The sequence below is a fragment of the Falco cherrug genome, chromosome 7 (assembly GCF_023634085.1).
Source record: "Falco cherrug isolate bFalChe1 chromosome 7, bFalChe1.pri, whole genome shotgun sequence".
Classification (NCBI taxonomy): domain Eukaryota; kingdom Metazoa; phylum Chordata; class Aves; order Falconiformes; family Falconidae; genus Falco; species Falco cherrug.
Genome location: NC_073703.1, coordinates 41,801,633 through 41,816,422, shown reverse-complemented (window position 1 = coordinate 41,816,422; position 14,790 = coordinate 41,801,633). Strand labels below are relative to the sequence as shown.

General features: G+C 42.5%; 1 protein-coding gene across 6 annotated transcripts in view; it reads left to right on the top strand.

Moving 5' to 3' along the window:
• Positions 1-4,430: 4,430 nt before the first annotated feature.
• Positions 4,431-14,790, top strand: part of UNC79 (unc-79 homolog, NALCN channel complex subunit) — a 117,149-nt gene continuing 106,789 nt past the window's right edge. For all 6 annotated transcript variants that reach the window (XM_055715430.1, XM_055715427.1, XM_055715429.1 and 3 more), the window contains exons 1-2: positions 4,431-4,555; positions 10,075-10,195. In XM_055715430.1, the coding sequence (XP_055571405.1) occupies positions 4,534-4,555; positions 10,075-10,195 (143 nt within the window). In that variant the 5' untranslated portion in view covers positions 4,431-4,533. The remainder of the gene's footprint in view (positions 4,556-10,074; positions 10,196-14,790) is intronic.

The following is a 14,790-nucleotide window of genomic DNA, read 5'->3' as shown; positions in this document are numbered from 1 at the left end:
CCAGGGCCCTTGGACCTGTACCAAGCACCTTGCAGCTGTGTTAGGTTTGCTGGGTAAATACCCAGAGAGCACCATGTGGCTTGGAAAGTCCTGAGTGCTGGAAAAGCTCACCCTCTCCTGCTCCATTTGACTGTTATGTTTGGCTTTTCTTATCAAGATTACCACTTGTTCACCAGGCAGACTCTCCCTTATCTCCTTCATTTCATGGCAAATTCTTCCATCCAGACAGGGCTGTAGTGATTAAAGCAAGAATCTGAGACATTCCAAACATTTCCCCACCTCTACTGTGGGTTTTAACATCTCTATCACAATGCAGTTAATGATAACCTCCTGCCACAAATTGTGAGCAAATTTCAAAAAATCAAGACATAGGCTTTAAATAAATTAAATCTGGTCTTGTTTTTTGTTGTTTGATAAAACTTAGAAAGCATTTAGGTCCTTGCCTCTCATTTAGGCATTGAAATCCTCATTTGTTTCAACCATTGTTTATATTGTGCTTGAGTCTCTGAATGTGACGGCAAAATCTAAGTTTTATTTAAAATTCAAATACAGATTCATGTAATTACCTGACTCTGGAAGCTGAGCCTTTAAGGAAAACACCATGAGAATGTCTTAACAGTTGCTAATGACGAACATCCCTGTATACAAATGCATACATATATACCTGTAAACAGATACATAGACAGTTTTATTTTTATATATGCATACATTCATTTTAGTTTATGAACAATTTAAGAAATGTTCTGAACATGATTCAAGGTAGAGGAGTTTAGGATTTTGCATTTTTCAGAAAGGATTACCTTTGTAAAAGTAGATTTGTTAATGCTTGGAGATTAAAAACAAATGAACAATATTAGATTTTGTGTTCCATGTTCAGACATGAATACTTGAAAATGTAATTCAAAGTGACAGCAGTCACATAAATAGTGAGTTCAGCTCTGGACAACTTTTCTTCTTATAGTATATTTCATTAATTTATTCTTGCATTATGCTGTAACTGCAATGCACACTGTTATGGCAGACAAAGTTTAGTTAAAAGCCATCACAAACACGGAACCAGTATGCTTCCCATCCCTTCCAAACCTTATCCTGCAAAAGCCAAAGTAGAAGAAAATATGAGAATTAAGTCTCCTCAGTCAGTTAAACAAAGAACGTGGTTTATAACAAATTCCTCTGTAAGAGGCAGGTATATTTTTTAGCTCTCTTGAATAAGTTTTTTTCAACTTAATATCCAGACATGCAGCTGACTGATTTTCAAGGGTCATCTCCTTCAAGTACCCAGTATTGGTGAGACCTTGTCTGGAGTGCTGTGTCTTGTTCTGGGCTCACCAGTACAAGACAGAGACAGACACACTGGAGTGCGGGAAGAGCTAGATGATGAAGAGGCTCAAGCACCTGTCATATGAGAGGCTGAGAGAGCTGGGATTGTTTAGTCTCTATGAGAAAAGTTTTGGGGTGGTCTTATCAATGTGTATAAATGCCTGAGGGGAGGGAGTAAGAAGATGGAGCCAGATTTTCCTCAGTGGTGCTCAGTGGCAGGACCAAAGGCAATGGGTACAAACTGAGATTCCACCTAAATGTAAGAAAAAACTTCTCAGCTGTGAGGATGGTCAAACCTTTGAACAGGTTGCTTAAAGAGGTTGTGGGTCTGCATCCTTGCAGATAATCAAAACCTGACTGGACATGGCCCCAAGCAATCTGCTCTATTTGACCTTGCTTTGAGCAGGGAAGTTGGAGTAGATGTACTCCAGAAGTTCCTTGCAGCCTCGGGGATTCTGTGATTCTGAGAATCTCCACTCATGAACTCAGAAAAGTACATTTGATTTTTTTTGGTTCTCATCAGTTGGTAAGATTTCCATTCCCCATTCATTTATTGTTAAAAATATGTTCTTGCATTAATGACTTGTGGACTTTCAGATGCCTGCAGCTTTTATGTGTTCTCTTAACTGTATGCATGCAGAGGTAAAAAGCATATGGACATAAACTTTAGCTGCTTAAAATTGTTTCCAATGGAGCACAGTACCCATTTTATTAGGTAAATCCATGAGGATCTTGCTGAGAAATCGTGATTTCTATTCAGGACGGAGACCTGAGAAATTAATTCCGAGTGCCATGTTCCTGTATTTGCTCCTTTTCACAATTTAAAGCACAAACTAGGCAAATTTATCAAATTGTTTGACCAAACAACAGATGACTTGTATCAGGCTTTATTTGGGGCTTAGGTATTTTTTAGGCATGCAGGAGGACTCATAAGCAATAAAATGGTTTCCATACATCTGAATGACATGCTGAATTGTATAGAACCTTGTTTAGCAAATGCAGGCATAGCTGCAATTTTCAGGCACTTAAAAACAAAAAAAGAAATTTTACATGAGAAATGGAATTCATATTTTCTCAGCATACTCTTGCTTTATCAACCTGAATGTTTTTAGTAGGCTCACCACTGCGGTATGTGAACACTTGGTATATTTTAAAGGATACCTATGGGAGCTCAGTTCCTCTCAGTGCAAAAGGTTCCCTGTTGTTCCATAATGAGCAATAAAGCAGTTCAGATTGATTTGTTGCATCGATAGAAAGACATTCAAGCTAAAGATGAAACCTGCCTTCAGCAGCCTATTTCAATGAAATCTGAAAGCCATTTGTCTGTATTTTCATCACTTATGTTCTATGTTGTGAGACCTAGGGTTGGGGGAAGCAGGACTTGTAGCACCACATGGCCTCCCTAGGCACTTCATTAAATAAAAATAAATAGAAAAACTCTCAATGACTTTAATAGGATCTGATATAACATGCCAGTTTCTAATAAAAGAATAAACTTAAATGTTTACTCTTAAAGGTTTAAATGTAAAAGAGAAAATTTAAATGTTCAGGTATCAACCTAAATGATCTTGCAGCAAACTCAACAGGAAGGAGCAAACCACATGTGGGAATGGGCCAGTGCTCTTTGCTTTTGTGAAGTACTGCTCAGGGAAATGGAAGCAAGTCCTCTCCCCGTTAATTCATGCCTTTCAGTTGCTGATCAGTCCCACTGTAGTCATGGCAGCTTGTTCATACCAGCCAGTGGCAGTGGTTTATGTTGGCTTGGCTCTCTCTTTGGGGCTCACAAGCAGCAGGGAGTGTGGAAAGAACGGTGGTGTCAAGGAAATGCCATGAAAGCTCTATTCTGAACTTAATTAAGTGGTTGAAAAAACATTGCACATGCAGTATCTTTAGAAGATTGCTCCTGTAAAAAAAGCCACCCTGTTAAATGCCACTGAACAGCACCTGCCCCTTCACTGCATTTCCCGGCACAGAATGTGCATCATCCCCAAATGAAGGCAGCAGTAATTTGGAGGCACTGCCTTGCATGATGAATAATAAAAGATACCTATTTTCCTCCACCCCCAGAGCACAGTTCTCTTTGGCTGCTGCTGGCATACTCATCTTATGCAGCCCAATGCTTTGAGGAGAGTATGTTGCAACTGTTTTTTTATCTATAAACATCAAGACTCCCATGCCCTGGCTGATGAAATACTACTGCTTCCACACACCTTTCCCAGAGGTGTGAGGATCTGAAAAAAATGTTTCAAAAAGTTTCAGAGAAGAAATGCACAGCTAGCCGTTCATTTCTGAGTCCTGGTAAGGCCAAGTCAGGACGCTGGGGAAGCTGGCAGGACACGCACTGGTTTCTCCTGGAGCAAATGAATTATACCATTGCTACTGTGCTCCCACCACAACCGGTCTTTTCATCCCACCTTGGCCCTGCTCTGACGGTGCCTGGGGCCATAACCGTAGCTGGGATCTGGTAATGGAGTGGGGTCACAGTTGGGGCTGAGCTCAGCCCTTGCCTCCTGGGTGAGGCATGGCCCTGCTGAGATACCCGGTGCCTTACGGAAACGTGGGGAAACCCGCCCAGGGCACCTGACTTCGTGCCCTCTGGGGTACGCGGCTGGAGCCCGGGGGGCCGAGGGGAGGGTAAGTTCCCAAGAGAACAACGGTCCCGTTTCAAGCAAAGAATAAAACGGAGGACAGGGCTGCAGCCCTGCGAACAACCCCCGGCAGCACGGCCGGCCCTGGCCTAGCTCCGTGCTCCCCCTCTCGCCGCTGCCCGCCGAACGGGGCCCCGGCCCGGCCCGGGCGGTGCGCGCCGCCGCCGCTCCGCAGTCCCACACACCCTCGAAGCCCCGGGGGGCACGGCCGAGGCCCGGGGGGAGCTCACCGAACCCTCGCGGCCCTGCAGCTCCCGGCCCAGCGCTTGCGGCAAGCCCGGCGCCTCGGCGGGGCGCCGTCGCCGCTCCAGGGCTGCCCCGGGGCGGACAGGGCTCCCCGCGCCCCATCCCCTGCCGGGCCGCCCCCGCCCCGCAGCCGCAGCCGGCCGCCAGCCGCGCTTTCCCTTTAAGAGTGCGTTCGCTCCCAGCCCCGCCTGCTCGCCGCTCCCCGGCCCGCAGCCCTGCGGCAGCCGCACCGCTGCTGAGGCGGAGCGGTTACCGCCAGCTCCACCGCGGCCGGGGGCAGGCGCTCCTCGGCGGCCGAGGGGCAGAGCGGGGCGGCAGCATGTCCACTAAGGCGGAGCAGTGTGAGTGGCGGGGCCGGGCGGCGCGGGCCGGGGCCTGTCCGAGGGGAGCAGGGGGCGGCCGGGAGCGCCTTCCCGGGGATGGCGGTGCCTTGCTGCCGGCTGGCAGCCGCCCCGGCGGGGCAGCGCTGCCCGGCCGCCTTATGTGGCGCCGGCGTAGCAGCTCGAGCAGGGGAGGGGGGGCTGCCTTCGTTCTGGCTCTTTCTCCGTCAGCCCCGGGAGCATCTCGCCTCCCGCGCCGCGCTGGGCGGGCGGCCCCGCTGGGCGGGCGGCGTGTTTGTGCGGAGGCAGCGCCGGGCACCTGAGGTGAGGCAACGAGGGACCGGCGGGTGAGTGAGGGCTGAGACCGGCGGCACGGCCCTTGGCCCCGCAGCGGGAGGGGTCCAGCCTGCCTCGTCTGCGGGGCTGTGCCCCGGCCCCGCGGTGTGGCTGCCTGAGAAACCGGGGATCTGGCTGTAGGGGCCGGAGGCGACCCGCACGGTGGCATCTCGGAGGCGGCGGTGCTGTGAGACAGCTCGAGAAGGGAGGTGCGCTCTCGTCCTTGCCCGTGCTGGTCACCTTTTGGGTCAGTGTAGACCGGGTGCTCCTGCCTTGCCTACATGCTGCCTGCCACAGCCCCCCGCGTCTCCCAGCAGGAGCCCCCTGGGTGCTGCCGCCCCCCTGCCCAGGGCCCAGGTGCCTCCTCACAGCCGCAGATGTGTTAACCACCCTGTTGGCCGGTCCCGTCAGAGCAGGATCAGATGCCCTGGTGGCTGGGACCTCCGCAGCTGGGCCATGCGAGTGTTCCCGCTATTGTTAGTGCTGATAACTGGCGCTTCTGCAAGAGCCCTGGCGGGAGGTGTAAAGAAAAACACCAGGGCATTTGAGCTTGTCGCTACTTTCTCTCCTGATAGTGTCACGGTTGTGAGCGGTTGGACTGATGTTTGCCACGATGACATGATGCGATCTGAGACTTGCTGTCTCCTTCCTCCAGGTCACTGGGAAGGATCCTTGTTTTTATATATGCCTGTGCTGAACTGATCCAAGGGAAAGAATACTTGTATATTTTTCGTTTAGGGTTTACTGCCTATTTACAGTGATGGATGATGTTGCTAGTAAAATATTACGTGAATGCTAATTTATTGCTGTAGGGATGCGTTTCTGGCCTCATAAATGGAGAGACAATGTTCTGACTGTGCAGCAGCCCTGAAGTGTGCCGTGTTCAGATCTGTACTGTTCTGTTCTTTCTGCATTCCCCACCCCCTACCTGAGTTCTGTAATTGTTTCTTCTTTCTTGTGATACTTATACATTAACAATGCTTCTTTCACACTTGCACACAGAAGAATTTCTGGCGCCTTTTGTCCCAACAGTGCCTTTGGCATTTTCTTCCCTTTTCTATTCTGCCTTGTCTGTTCCTCCATTCCTTATGTTTCTGGTCCGCTCTGTTTGAGCTTCTCTTTCATGTTTTATCTTTGGCTCGTTTCTTTTCATCCCCATGTACTGTTTAAGACACTGCATCTTGGTCTGCCATGTCCCTGTTTCTCTCTATTTTCAGATTTACTTGGGGTCCAGGTTTCACATCTTTCTGCCTCTTAACAATCTTTTTTATGGTGCTCCAGGTAGAGTATTTAGTTGATGGACATATCCTGTGCCTCTAACCTACAGAATGTGTTTTGTTTATCAAGATTGCTCCCCTGACTAGTTCTTACGGTGTTACCAAATGTCTTTGTCTCTATATAACGTCAAGATTCCCTCACCTGCAATTTTTGACAAATGTTGATGGACTTCAACAAGGATTATATTGAAATGCATACAACACTACCGGGCAAACCTTCAAACCCCGACTGTTGCTGTTGTTGCTTCTGCCCTCATTGACTAACAGGCAAGAACCAGAATGTCTCAGAAAGGAGTAAAGTCACAAGTAATAATGAATCTCAATTTACCAAGAACAGCAGCAAAACACTACGAATGAGGGGACAGACTGATCAGAACAGAAGAGGCACTGGTCTAAACATGAATCTGTGGCCACCCCACAGCTCTTTGGCAGGTTGTATGAACAACAGGTAAAATGGTGGCAATCTGGGAAATCATCTTGAGAAGTCTCCTTACTTGTAACCACGTGCATCTCATATCTCATACCAGTGGTATTGACAGTGACTTTCATCATTTCACTCACCATGACATGCCTGAGGTGTTTTATTGTATTCGAAGAAAATTAGTTCTTCTTCACCTTAAATGGCAGTAACTGGTGTTTAGTTGTTGTAATGCCCTGGGAATGCCAGATGCCCTCTCTGTTCTTCTTCAGGACAGTGAGGCAACAAAGGTCATCTTTAAAGACCCCTAATGGTTTCACTCTTGGTTCAGTCAGTGCGTAACAAGGGTGCTAGGGAGTTTAGTTACGCTTGCATAGATCCTAGAGAGGTACCCAGCAAAGTATCCTGAAATAACTTTTTTCTTTTCCCTTTTTTTTTATGTGATGACCCTATGACAATGGCTAAGTACTTATATTTCAAAAAGTGATGTCACTCTGTGGCTCTCTAGGTGCTCAGAAACTCAGAAAACTGGGTCATTCACACACTTCGGTATCTTAAAAGCTGGCAAAAGTTTGCTCTGGGGCTTGCCTTCAGAAGGTTCTTTGTGTTCTGGGAGGCTGTGCTGAAATTCTCAGTGTTCTGAGAAACAGAACTGAGACCTGAGGTAAAAATATTTAGCCTAAAGCTAATGTTAATATTTAGGCTTTATAAATAAGTTTTTTGTTTTGGTATTTGCCTGATACAGTTGTGTGACAATGCTGATTAACAGAAATAAATAATGTATTTATTTAAAAAAGCGATTCTAGGTACCCTATACCCTTTATTGAAAGTAAGTAACTAGAGAGGCAGACAGTTCTCTGAAATACATCTAGACCTGAATTCTGACATCATCTTTGGCATTTTGTTAATCCAATTCACTTACAGATATCTGACAGCAAACCATGGCAGCCACAGTAAACTGTGCATCTTGCTGTGAATTGTTCTTTGTTGGGTACTGTGAAATGTGGTCTCTGTTCTTTGCAAATATGCCTGCTTTCATACTCTTTTTCTTTTTTTTTTTTTCTTCTTTTTTTTTTTCCTTCCCTGGCAAGAGAAAGTAGTGTCACAAAATGCATTTATGAAATAATTTCTTTCTTAAGATAGCCTAATCTGGATTAGTTTTTATGGGGGGTCTTCATGGTAGTTAAAAAAAAAAAAAGTGTCTATCTTTTAAATAATCTGGTAAACTGGTGTGCAAATCTGGGACTAAAACTGAGATAGTGGGCAGAAAGAATGAGATGTGAGATGAGGAGAGGAAAACAGGTCTTAGACTGCTCAAATAAACTTCTGTAACCTGGAGTGAAACACATCATGACCAAATGTGGTTTTGAGGGTGTGTAGGAAGCTAGTTATGGCTGGTTTCACAGAGACAGGGATACCCCCCTGCAAAGTACAGTTCATATGCCACAGGTCTCTGTGGTGGACAGAAAGGCTCTGATCTTGCTCCTAGCTATACTGAAGCAATCTGAGTCCATGTGACAAACTTAAGTTTCTGGTTGTTTGGGGGGAAAAAAGTAGTGATTTAATGTCACCTTGAAATAAATCAATAAATAAATAAACAAAAAAAACCCCAAATAAAATAAATAAACACTTGAAAGTGAGGAAATATAATTGAATTTGCTTATGCATCCTTAGTTTATTATTTTTGCATATGCATTATGACAGTGTCCCTAATTGATTTTTACTAGCTGTTTTCCCATAGACCCCAGCCCTATTCAGTCACATGATGACCTTTCTCTCTGTGATGAAGCAGGGTAATACTGTGAGGGAGACTTGCCTGCAAAAGCTTCATTAGCTCACCAGCTGTGGAAATTGGGAGGGTATGGTCAGTACAGCAGGAAATGGGAGAAAGGGTGATCACGATGAGGGCAGTTGGCTGCTGAAAGGCTGGGCTTCTTGTTGTGCAATTCAAGCAAACAGTATTCGTTTGATGATTATTTAAGTGTTCCTCATTTTATGGATAACTGACTTGAAATTGTAAAACCTCATTTGTTGTGTGACTGAGTACTCACAGTGCTTTGTTCACTGGATGTGAAAGTCCAGTACATACTGCTGTCTATAGTAAAATGGCTCTTAGTATCTCAAGCTGAGCCTCCAACAGCAGCTGCAGACGCTTTGCTTTTGGTGTCTGTCCTTCAGTCTTTTTCTGTAATACAGATACAATGTCACCCCTTCTTATTCAGCTTGTCAACGGTACAGAAAAAAATTGGAATGGTCTTGAAATGTTCAGATACATAAGCAGTGAGAGGCATAGCGATGTCTCTCAGGAGGTTAGTGCCCTTCTGTTCAAGCAGAGAACTCAATGGTATTAATTCTTTAATAAATGCCATTTGATAATGAGAATAAAACAAAGTATTGACTAATTGCTTGTTTAGGAAGCATGATTTATCTTCCACACTGAAAGAGCCCTGTAGGGGAACAAGGTATATCTTGGTGTAGTGAAATACTGTCATAATCCATACGCTCAAGGGCTGAAGTCATTCAGAAGCATCTCCCCTTTTAACTGCCTATTACACAGTCTTGGTGCATTTTTAACATGATTAAGAGTTCCCAGCCAGCTCTGCTTTCATTGAGGCTGTGTCTGTACAGAGTGATGCTATGAACAACTGCTGGGCAGTGTAGCTGGCAGTGCAGTTTTGCTGGTGCGGCCCTCTGCCACAGCCAATGTGCTCTGTTTCCCAGCAGAGTTGATTAGTCCGAGCAGAACGAAAAGAGTTGTGTGTGCTCAAGTGTCTGCATGAGACTGTCGTGCACCATATGGGCAGTGTAAGTCATTGCAGCTATGGTGGGTAATCACTTTTTTTCAATACTAAACAAGGATCTCTATTAGAAAATAAATGGCTTATTATTTCTAAAACAGCAAAAAAAATGGTTTCAGTAAAGATGGAGAGCTCCTACTGCTTTTGGAAATCCCCTCACCTACTTGACCAGATATCCTAAGACACTTAAAATAAACAGCACAGGTCTTTTAATATCTTTAGTACATTGCATAAGGTAAATGTATGGCCTACAGTAAATCACATAAGCTCTTTCTGTCTTAGCTTATATCTCTGCTTTGGCTGTAGAAATATTTACCCATCTCACATGAACCTCCTGTGATCCAATGACTCATTCATTATAAATGAATCTTGAGATGCCTGGAGACACAGAAGAAATGCAGGGTTTTTTTTTTTTTTGTTGTTGTTTTACTGGTGGTTTGTTGTTTTGGGGTTTTTTTCCCCATTTGCTAGCACTGAGTTGGTCTAATATAGATGAAGGCATTCACTTCTGTGCTTTCTCCTTGGCACTTGCACTGGAGCATTCATTTATTCAGTCAAAATAGAAGGAATGGAGAGACTTTCTGGATTTTACAGTTTAATTCTTAAATTTAAAAAAAAATAATCAGAAATAGTGGGATCAGATGTGATTCTGTTAAGTCTGCAAAAAACCTAAATGAAAGTTTCTGTGTTTGTTCTTTGTCTTTTGTATAGTTTCTTCCAAAATCCGTTACCTTCAGGAATATCACAACCGGGTTCTCCACAACATTTACCCTGTGCCCTCTGGAACTGACATTGCAAATACTCTGAAATACTTTTCTCAGACGTTATTGAGGTAAGTTTTAACTAATGCTCTTGAAGAAAAAAAGAGCTAAAGAATTGTAGGGGGTATTGATTGACTTTGAATTGGTTACAAGATTTCATGGGTCATTGCTCAGTCAAAAAGAGTCAGAGCATAATTTAAGGAAAGAATGGTATGAGTTAATCTCTTCAGTGGCTGTTGCCCAATTTGCCCAGTTGAGCTGCTTATTGAGTGGCTGATTCTAAAATAAACTTGGTTGATTACACATTTGCTTGGCCTTCCTCAGACTAAACTGAATGCACAAGCATGCTGAACTTGTGAAGAAAGGAGTGTGTGACCTACAGAGTTTTAGATGTATGTACTCATGATCTCCTTGACAGTCCTGGTGCCTCAGAATCCTAGAATGATGAGGCAGATGAGCAGAAGGACGTTCTTACTGTGCCATAGTTCAGCTGGCTTTCAGGTTTGGGTTCTGGTTCAGTCCCTTGTAACAGTTCGAGTAGACACAGAGTTTGTATACACATCTGGACTTGGATGGTAACAACAGGTCAGGATTATTCCGACCCTGCATTTTGATTTAGTCCAATATTTGGTAATAAGATATGGTACTAAATACCATATGATTACAGAATACATTTTGAATAGGAAATACTACTTCTTGTCTGCTAAAAAGATATGAAATATTGTGAGACTTTAATTAAGAATGGCATACATTCCACGTGGATGGATTCATATTTCCAAATTGTTTTTAAAATGGCTTTTGGCAGTGAAGAGGTGATTTTTGCCTGTTCAGTTTTGTCAGACACTAGTTTTCACATCTAGAAAAATGCAGTTAAAGCTGCATTTCTATGCATAGCTTCCTGATTTATACCTGGAAATACTGTCCTTGCTGTCAGAAGCTGGTTTGGAAATACAACTATTTGCTTTATTTGATGAGGAAACATAAACAAAATACAATTAACCGATGTATTTGTACACATACCCCTATGGTGTATACAAGTTGAGAAGCGAGCATTGAAACTTGAAAGAATGAGAGTAATTCATTCTAACATTCATTTCGAGTGCATGGGATGTATCAAAATCCTTGACCCTGTTTATACAAAAAAAAAGATACATTGACAGCAACATTCATTATCAGTGTATACATATGTATACAGTAGGAAACCTGTTCACTGAAAACTTAAAAACCTGTTTACTTTTGAATTTGCAAGAGCAGAATTGTTTAACCACTGTGAAATTTGTTTCCTTCATAATTTAGAGTGTTGAAGAAGCTTATGGCAACCAGTAGGGCTTTTTGAGATTAATAAATTAAATTTTGTCTATTATATTGCAGCAGCATGGAAAAAAATGTTCAAAAAGTCACTAAAGATACCTCTGAAATGTGGCTCTGTTACTGCATCAGGCTGTTTTGATGGATTATTTGCACAACACACATACTTAAATCACATTCAAGTAAGGTTCTATATGACAAAACAGCCCGTGTTTAAATGCCGTGGGCCTTTAAGCAAGAAAATTGGACTTGATTCTGATCATTTTCTCTCTTAGCTGTAACTAACAAGTGCTATAATAAGATCAGTTTCTTTTTGGGCAGAAGTTCATTGGGACAGGATGGATTTAGAGTCTGCTGCTTAAATGAAGTGTCTTTATACCACTCTGTTGTCTTCATCTTCCTAAGCAGTACAGCTGATGTCCAGTGTGACAAATTCTTCATGCTCCATGAGCAGTGATATTTCTAGACTTGACTGAGAAAGCTTTGTACTTGGTGACTATGAGAGCAAATCAGAAATCAGGACAGCAATTGCACAGTTGAGCAGCTCCATTTCTTTATTTCATGCTCAGAATGGGACTGAACCAAAATCCTGTTGTTGATAATGCTGAACCTCATGGGGCAGAAGTGATACTCTTATCTGATACGCAGGTCTAAGCAAATGGCTTTGTCTTTCATGATCCGGGATCTGATGAGCCTCAGAGCTAAAAGGGCACTAGAAACTGAAACCAGGACTTGAATCTAAATTTAAGTGGACTGAGTTCTGATACTCAGAAAGGTCAAATCCATGTTCTGAATCCCTGTAACTGGGGAATTTGAACTGTGGGTCAAAGCCTGAGTGCTATGGTTGTTTATACACTTGCTGATACTAAGAAAGAAGCTTGATTAAAAAGCAAACCAAAACATACCCTGTCTTTAGTGTGGCAGATGGAAAGAAGGAAACTCCCACCCACTGTGTGCAGATCTCTGCAAGATTTACCCTCAAACCAGACTGGGTAAGAACCTTTCTTAAGAGCATGTTCAGGAATCTCTTTGAACATTCTGCACGCTGAGTCTTCTTTCTGCCTCCTACACTGAGACTCCATTGTGCAAGGGTTCACATCAGTGATAGAAGTACATGGTGGAGAATAATCTTTCTAGCTTGAGACAAGAGCATATGCAATGAATTTGGGCTGCTAAGAGAATACTGATCAAACAGTAGCAAAAATGCCCATTGATTTCTGGAAATTTTGGATCTGATCTTCAGAATAGGTTGCTTGTAATCATCTACTATTTTAAAATAACTTTAAAAGTATTTCCCAGTTTGATGTGTACTCTCTTTGCAGCTGAAGTTTTAGGACAAACATTTATTGATGAGTTTATGTAGTTATAGGAATAGTGATTAGTCAGAAATTCCATATCGTGATAGGGTTTTACAGGTGTAGCTTTTACTGTTTATTATACTTTTTACCTTTCCATGTTATGGACACATTGACTGTGTTCTTTTCAGTGGGGCATGCCCACTGGTTTGGATCACATTCATATCTGGTGTCATTCTGCTAGCTATAGTTGGATTGCACGCACAAGGGATTAATTTGCTCCTTTGCTCTGTACATAGCCTCAATAAATCACAAGCTCAGGATGGGGGGGACAGGTGTGGAATGGCTGAAAAAATTAAATTCCTTATTTCTATGAACAAACATCACATAAAGTCACCATACACAATGCATAGCACATTGATTCATTTAATTCTTTGTTTTTCTCTTTGAGAAAAGCATTTCTTTACATTACAGCATGAATTTGTTTCATGCCCTGCTCATTTTCCGTGTTTTCTCCCTCCTTTGAGGAATGATCTAAAGCTTAATAAACATCTTTCAGAACAGCTCATTCTTTCACATTTTCTTGGAGAAAATTCTCCATATGTATTTCAAAGTAAAATGTTTTACGTAAGGAATAGTTATAAATACCCAGTGGCTAATTAATGGTCAAGCTTGTTTTGCAGCCTTGGTGAGATGCAATTCTCTTGTAGGCGTTTTAGGAAACCTTTCCTGGAAGGCAGTAATTTTTTGATGGAATTGTAGCAGAGATGTTCAAATTTTGAAACAAGCCCTGGTAGCTTTGTCACTTGCTATGGAGCAAGTTCAGTATGGAGTTATGACCTGCAGGCCCTCCAAGTTGTCAGTACTTGGTTTGAACAAAACCAGGAGCAAGCTGCAATTATTATATCTTGATCTTAGGGGACTTCCTAAATTTTCAGTTTTGACTCTTCTGTTTATTGCTTTTAAAACATATGGGTCAGGCAAAAGTCTTGGTCTGAAGTCTATACAAGACTGTGCTTTGGCCTCTAATTCATAGAAGAGCCATAGCTCCGTGTTAAAAGGAAGAGAAGCCTATAGAGTAAGGTCTCCATTGCTGCCTTATACTTCCCAAAGCAAGGATCAATTAATACATAATATCCTTTTTGGAAATAGGTGCAATTGGAGTGATGTGTTGGCAAGTAAAGGGATGGGCAATTGGTGTTGTCTGTTGGTAGACACGGAAGGAATATAATTTTTTATTCTCATATCTCTAAACATGAGCTGCAAAGTATGGCAAATGAACATCAAACAAATTAAAAGGAATCAGCACTCTGATCATTTGTTTTTAAAGTCATACTAGATCTTAGGTGATTTTTCTGATAGAATTTCATAAATACTGTCATAACAGTCACCATATTTCTTGTACTGGACATTGGGTAACAGAAACCAAAATAATCTGCCAAATACATAAAGGCACAATAAAAAAGGGAAAAAATGAAGTATGTAGTTTCTTAAAATAGATTGTCTGTCATCTCTGACTGCAAGTGTGATGTGATAGTAGTCACCTGGCATAGAACTGTACTTGTAAAAATGTTTTATATATATGGCAAATGAATGACACCTCTTATAAGCACCTTAGCAAGAGTTTAGCTTAGTTGTATAAATTCTTGAATTAACGTGTGAGGTAAGATATGTCTTTGCTAAGGTGATTATATGATACGGACTTCTGCAATGTTGAAGAGGACAGAGGTTTCCAGAAGTGCTCCCTCTTGTCATAACTCTGCTGTTCATTACTCGGTGGAAATTTTAATGCCACTGACTTGTCTTTTATAAATTGTAACACTGACTTTGGGAGCAGAGTTAAACCAACAGCAACTGCTTTTGGAAATCCCAACCACTGAGAGGTGCAAAATGTGCTTTAAAAAAAAAGAAAAACATTGTGTGTGGTTTAATATATTTAAAAGTTGTATTATATTTATAGGCACATACGAAGACTATGAACTAACCCTCTAACTGCCTGATAACTAAAATACAACACTGCTTAAGTGACAATTTATTTCTATTTAAATTAGTGTTTTTTTAAA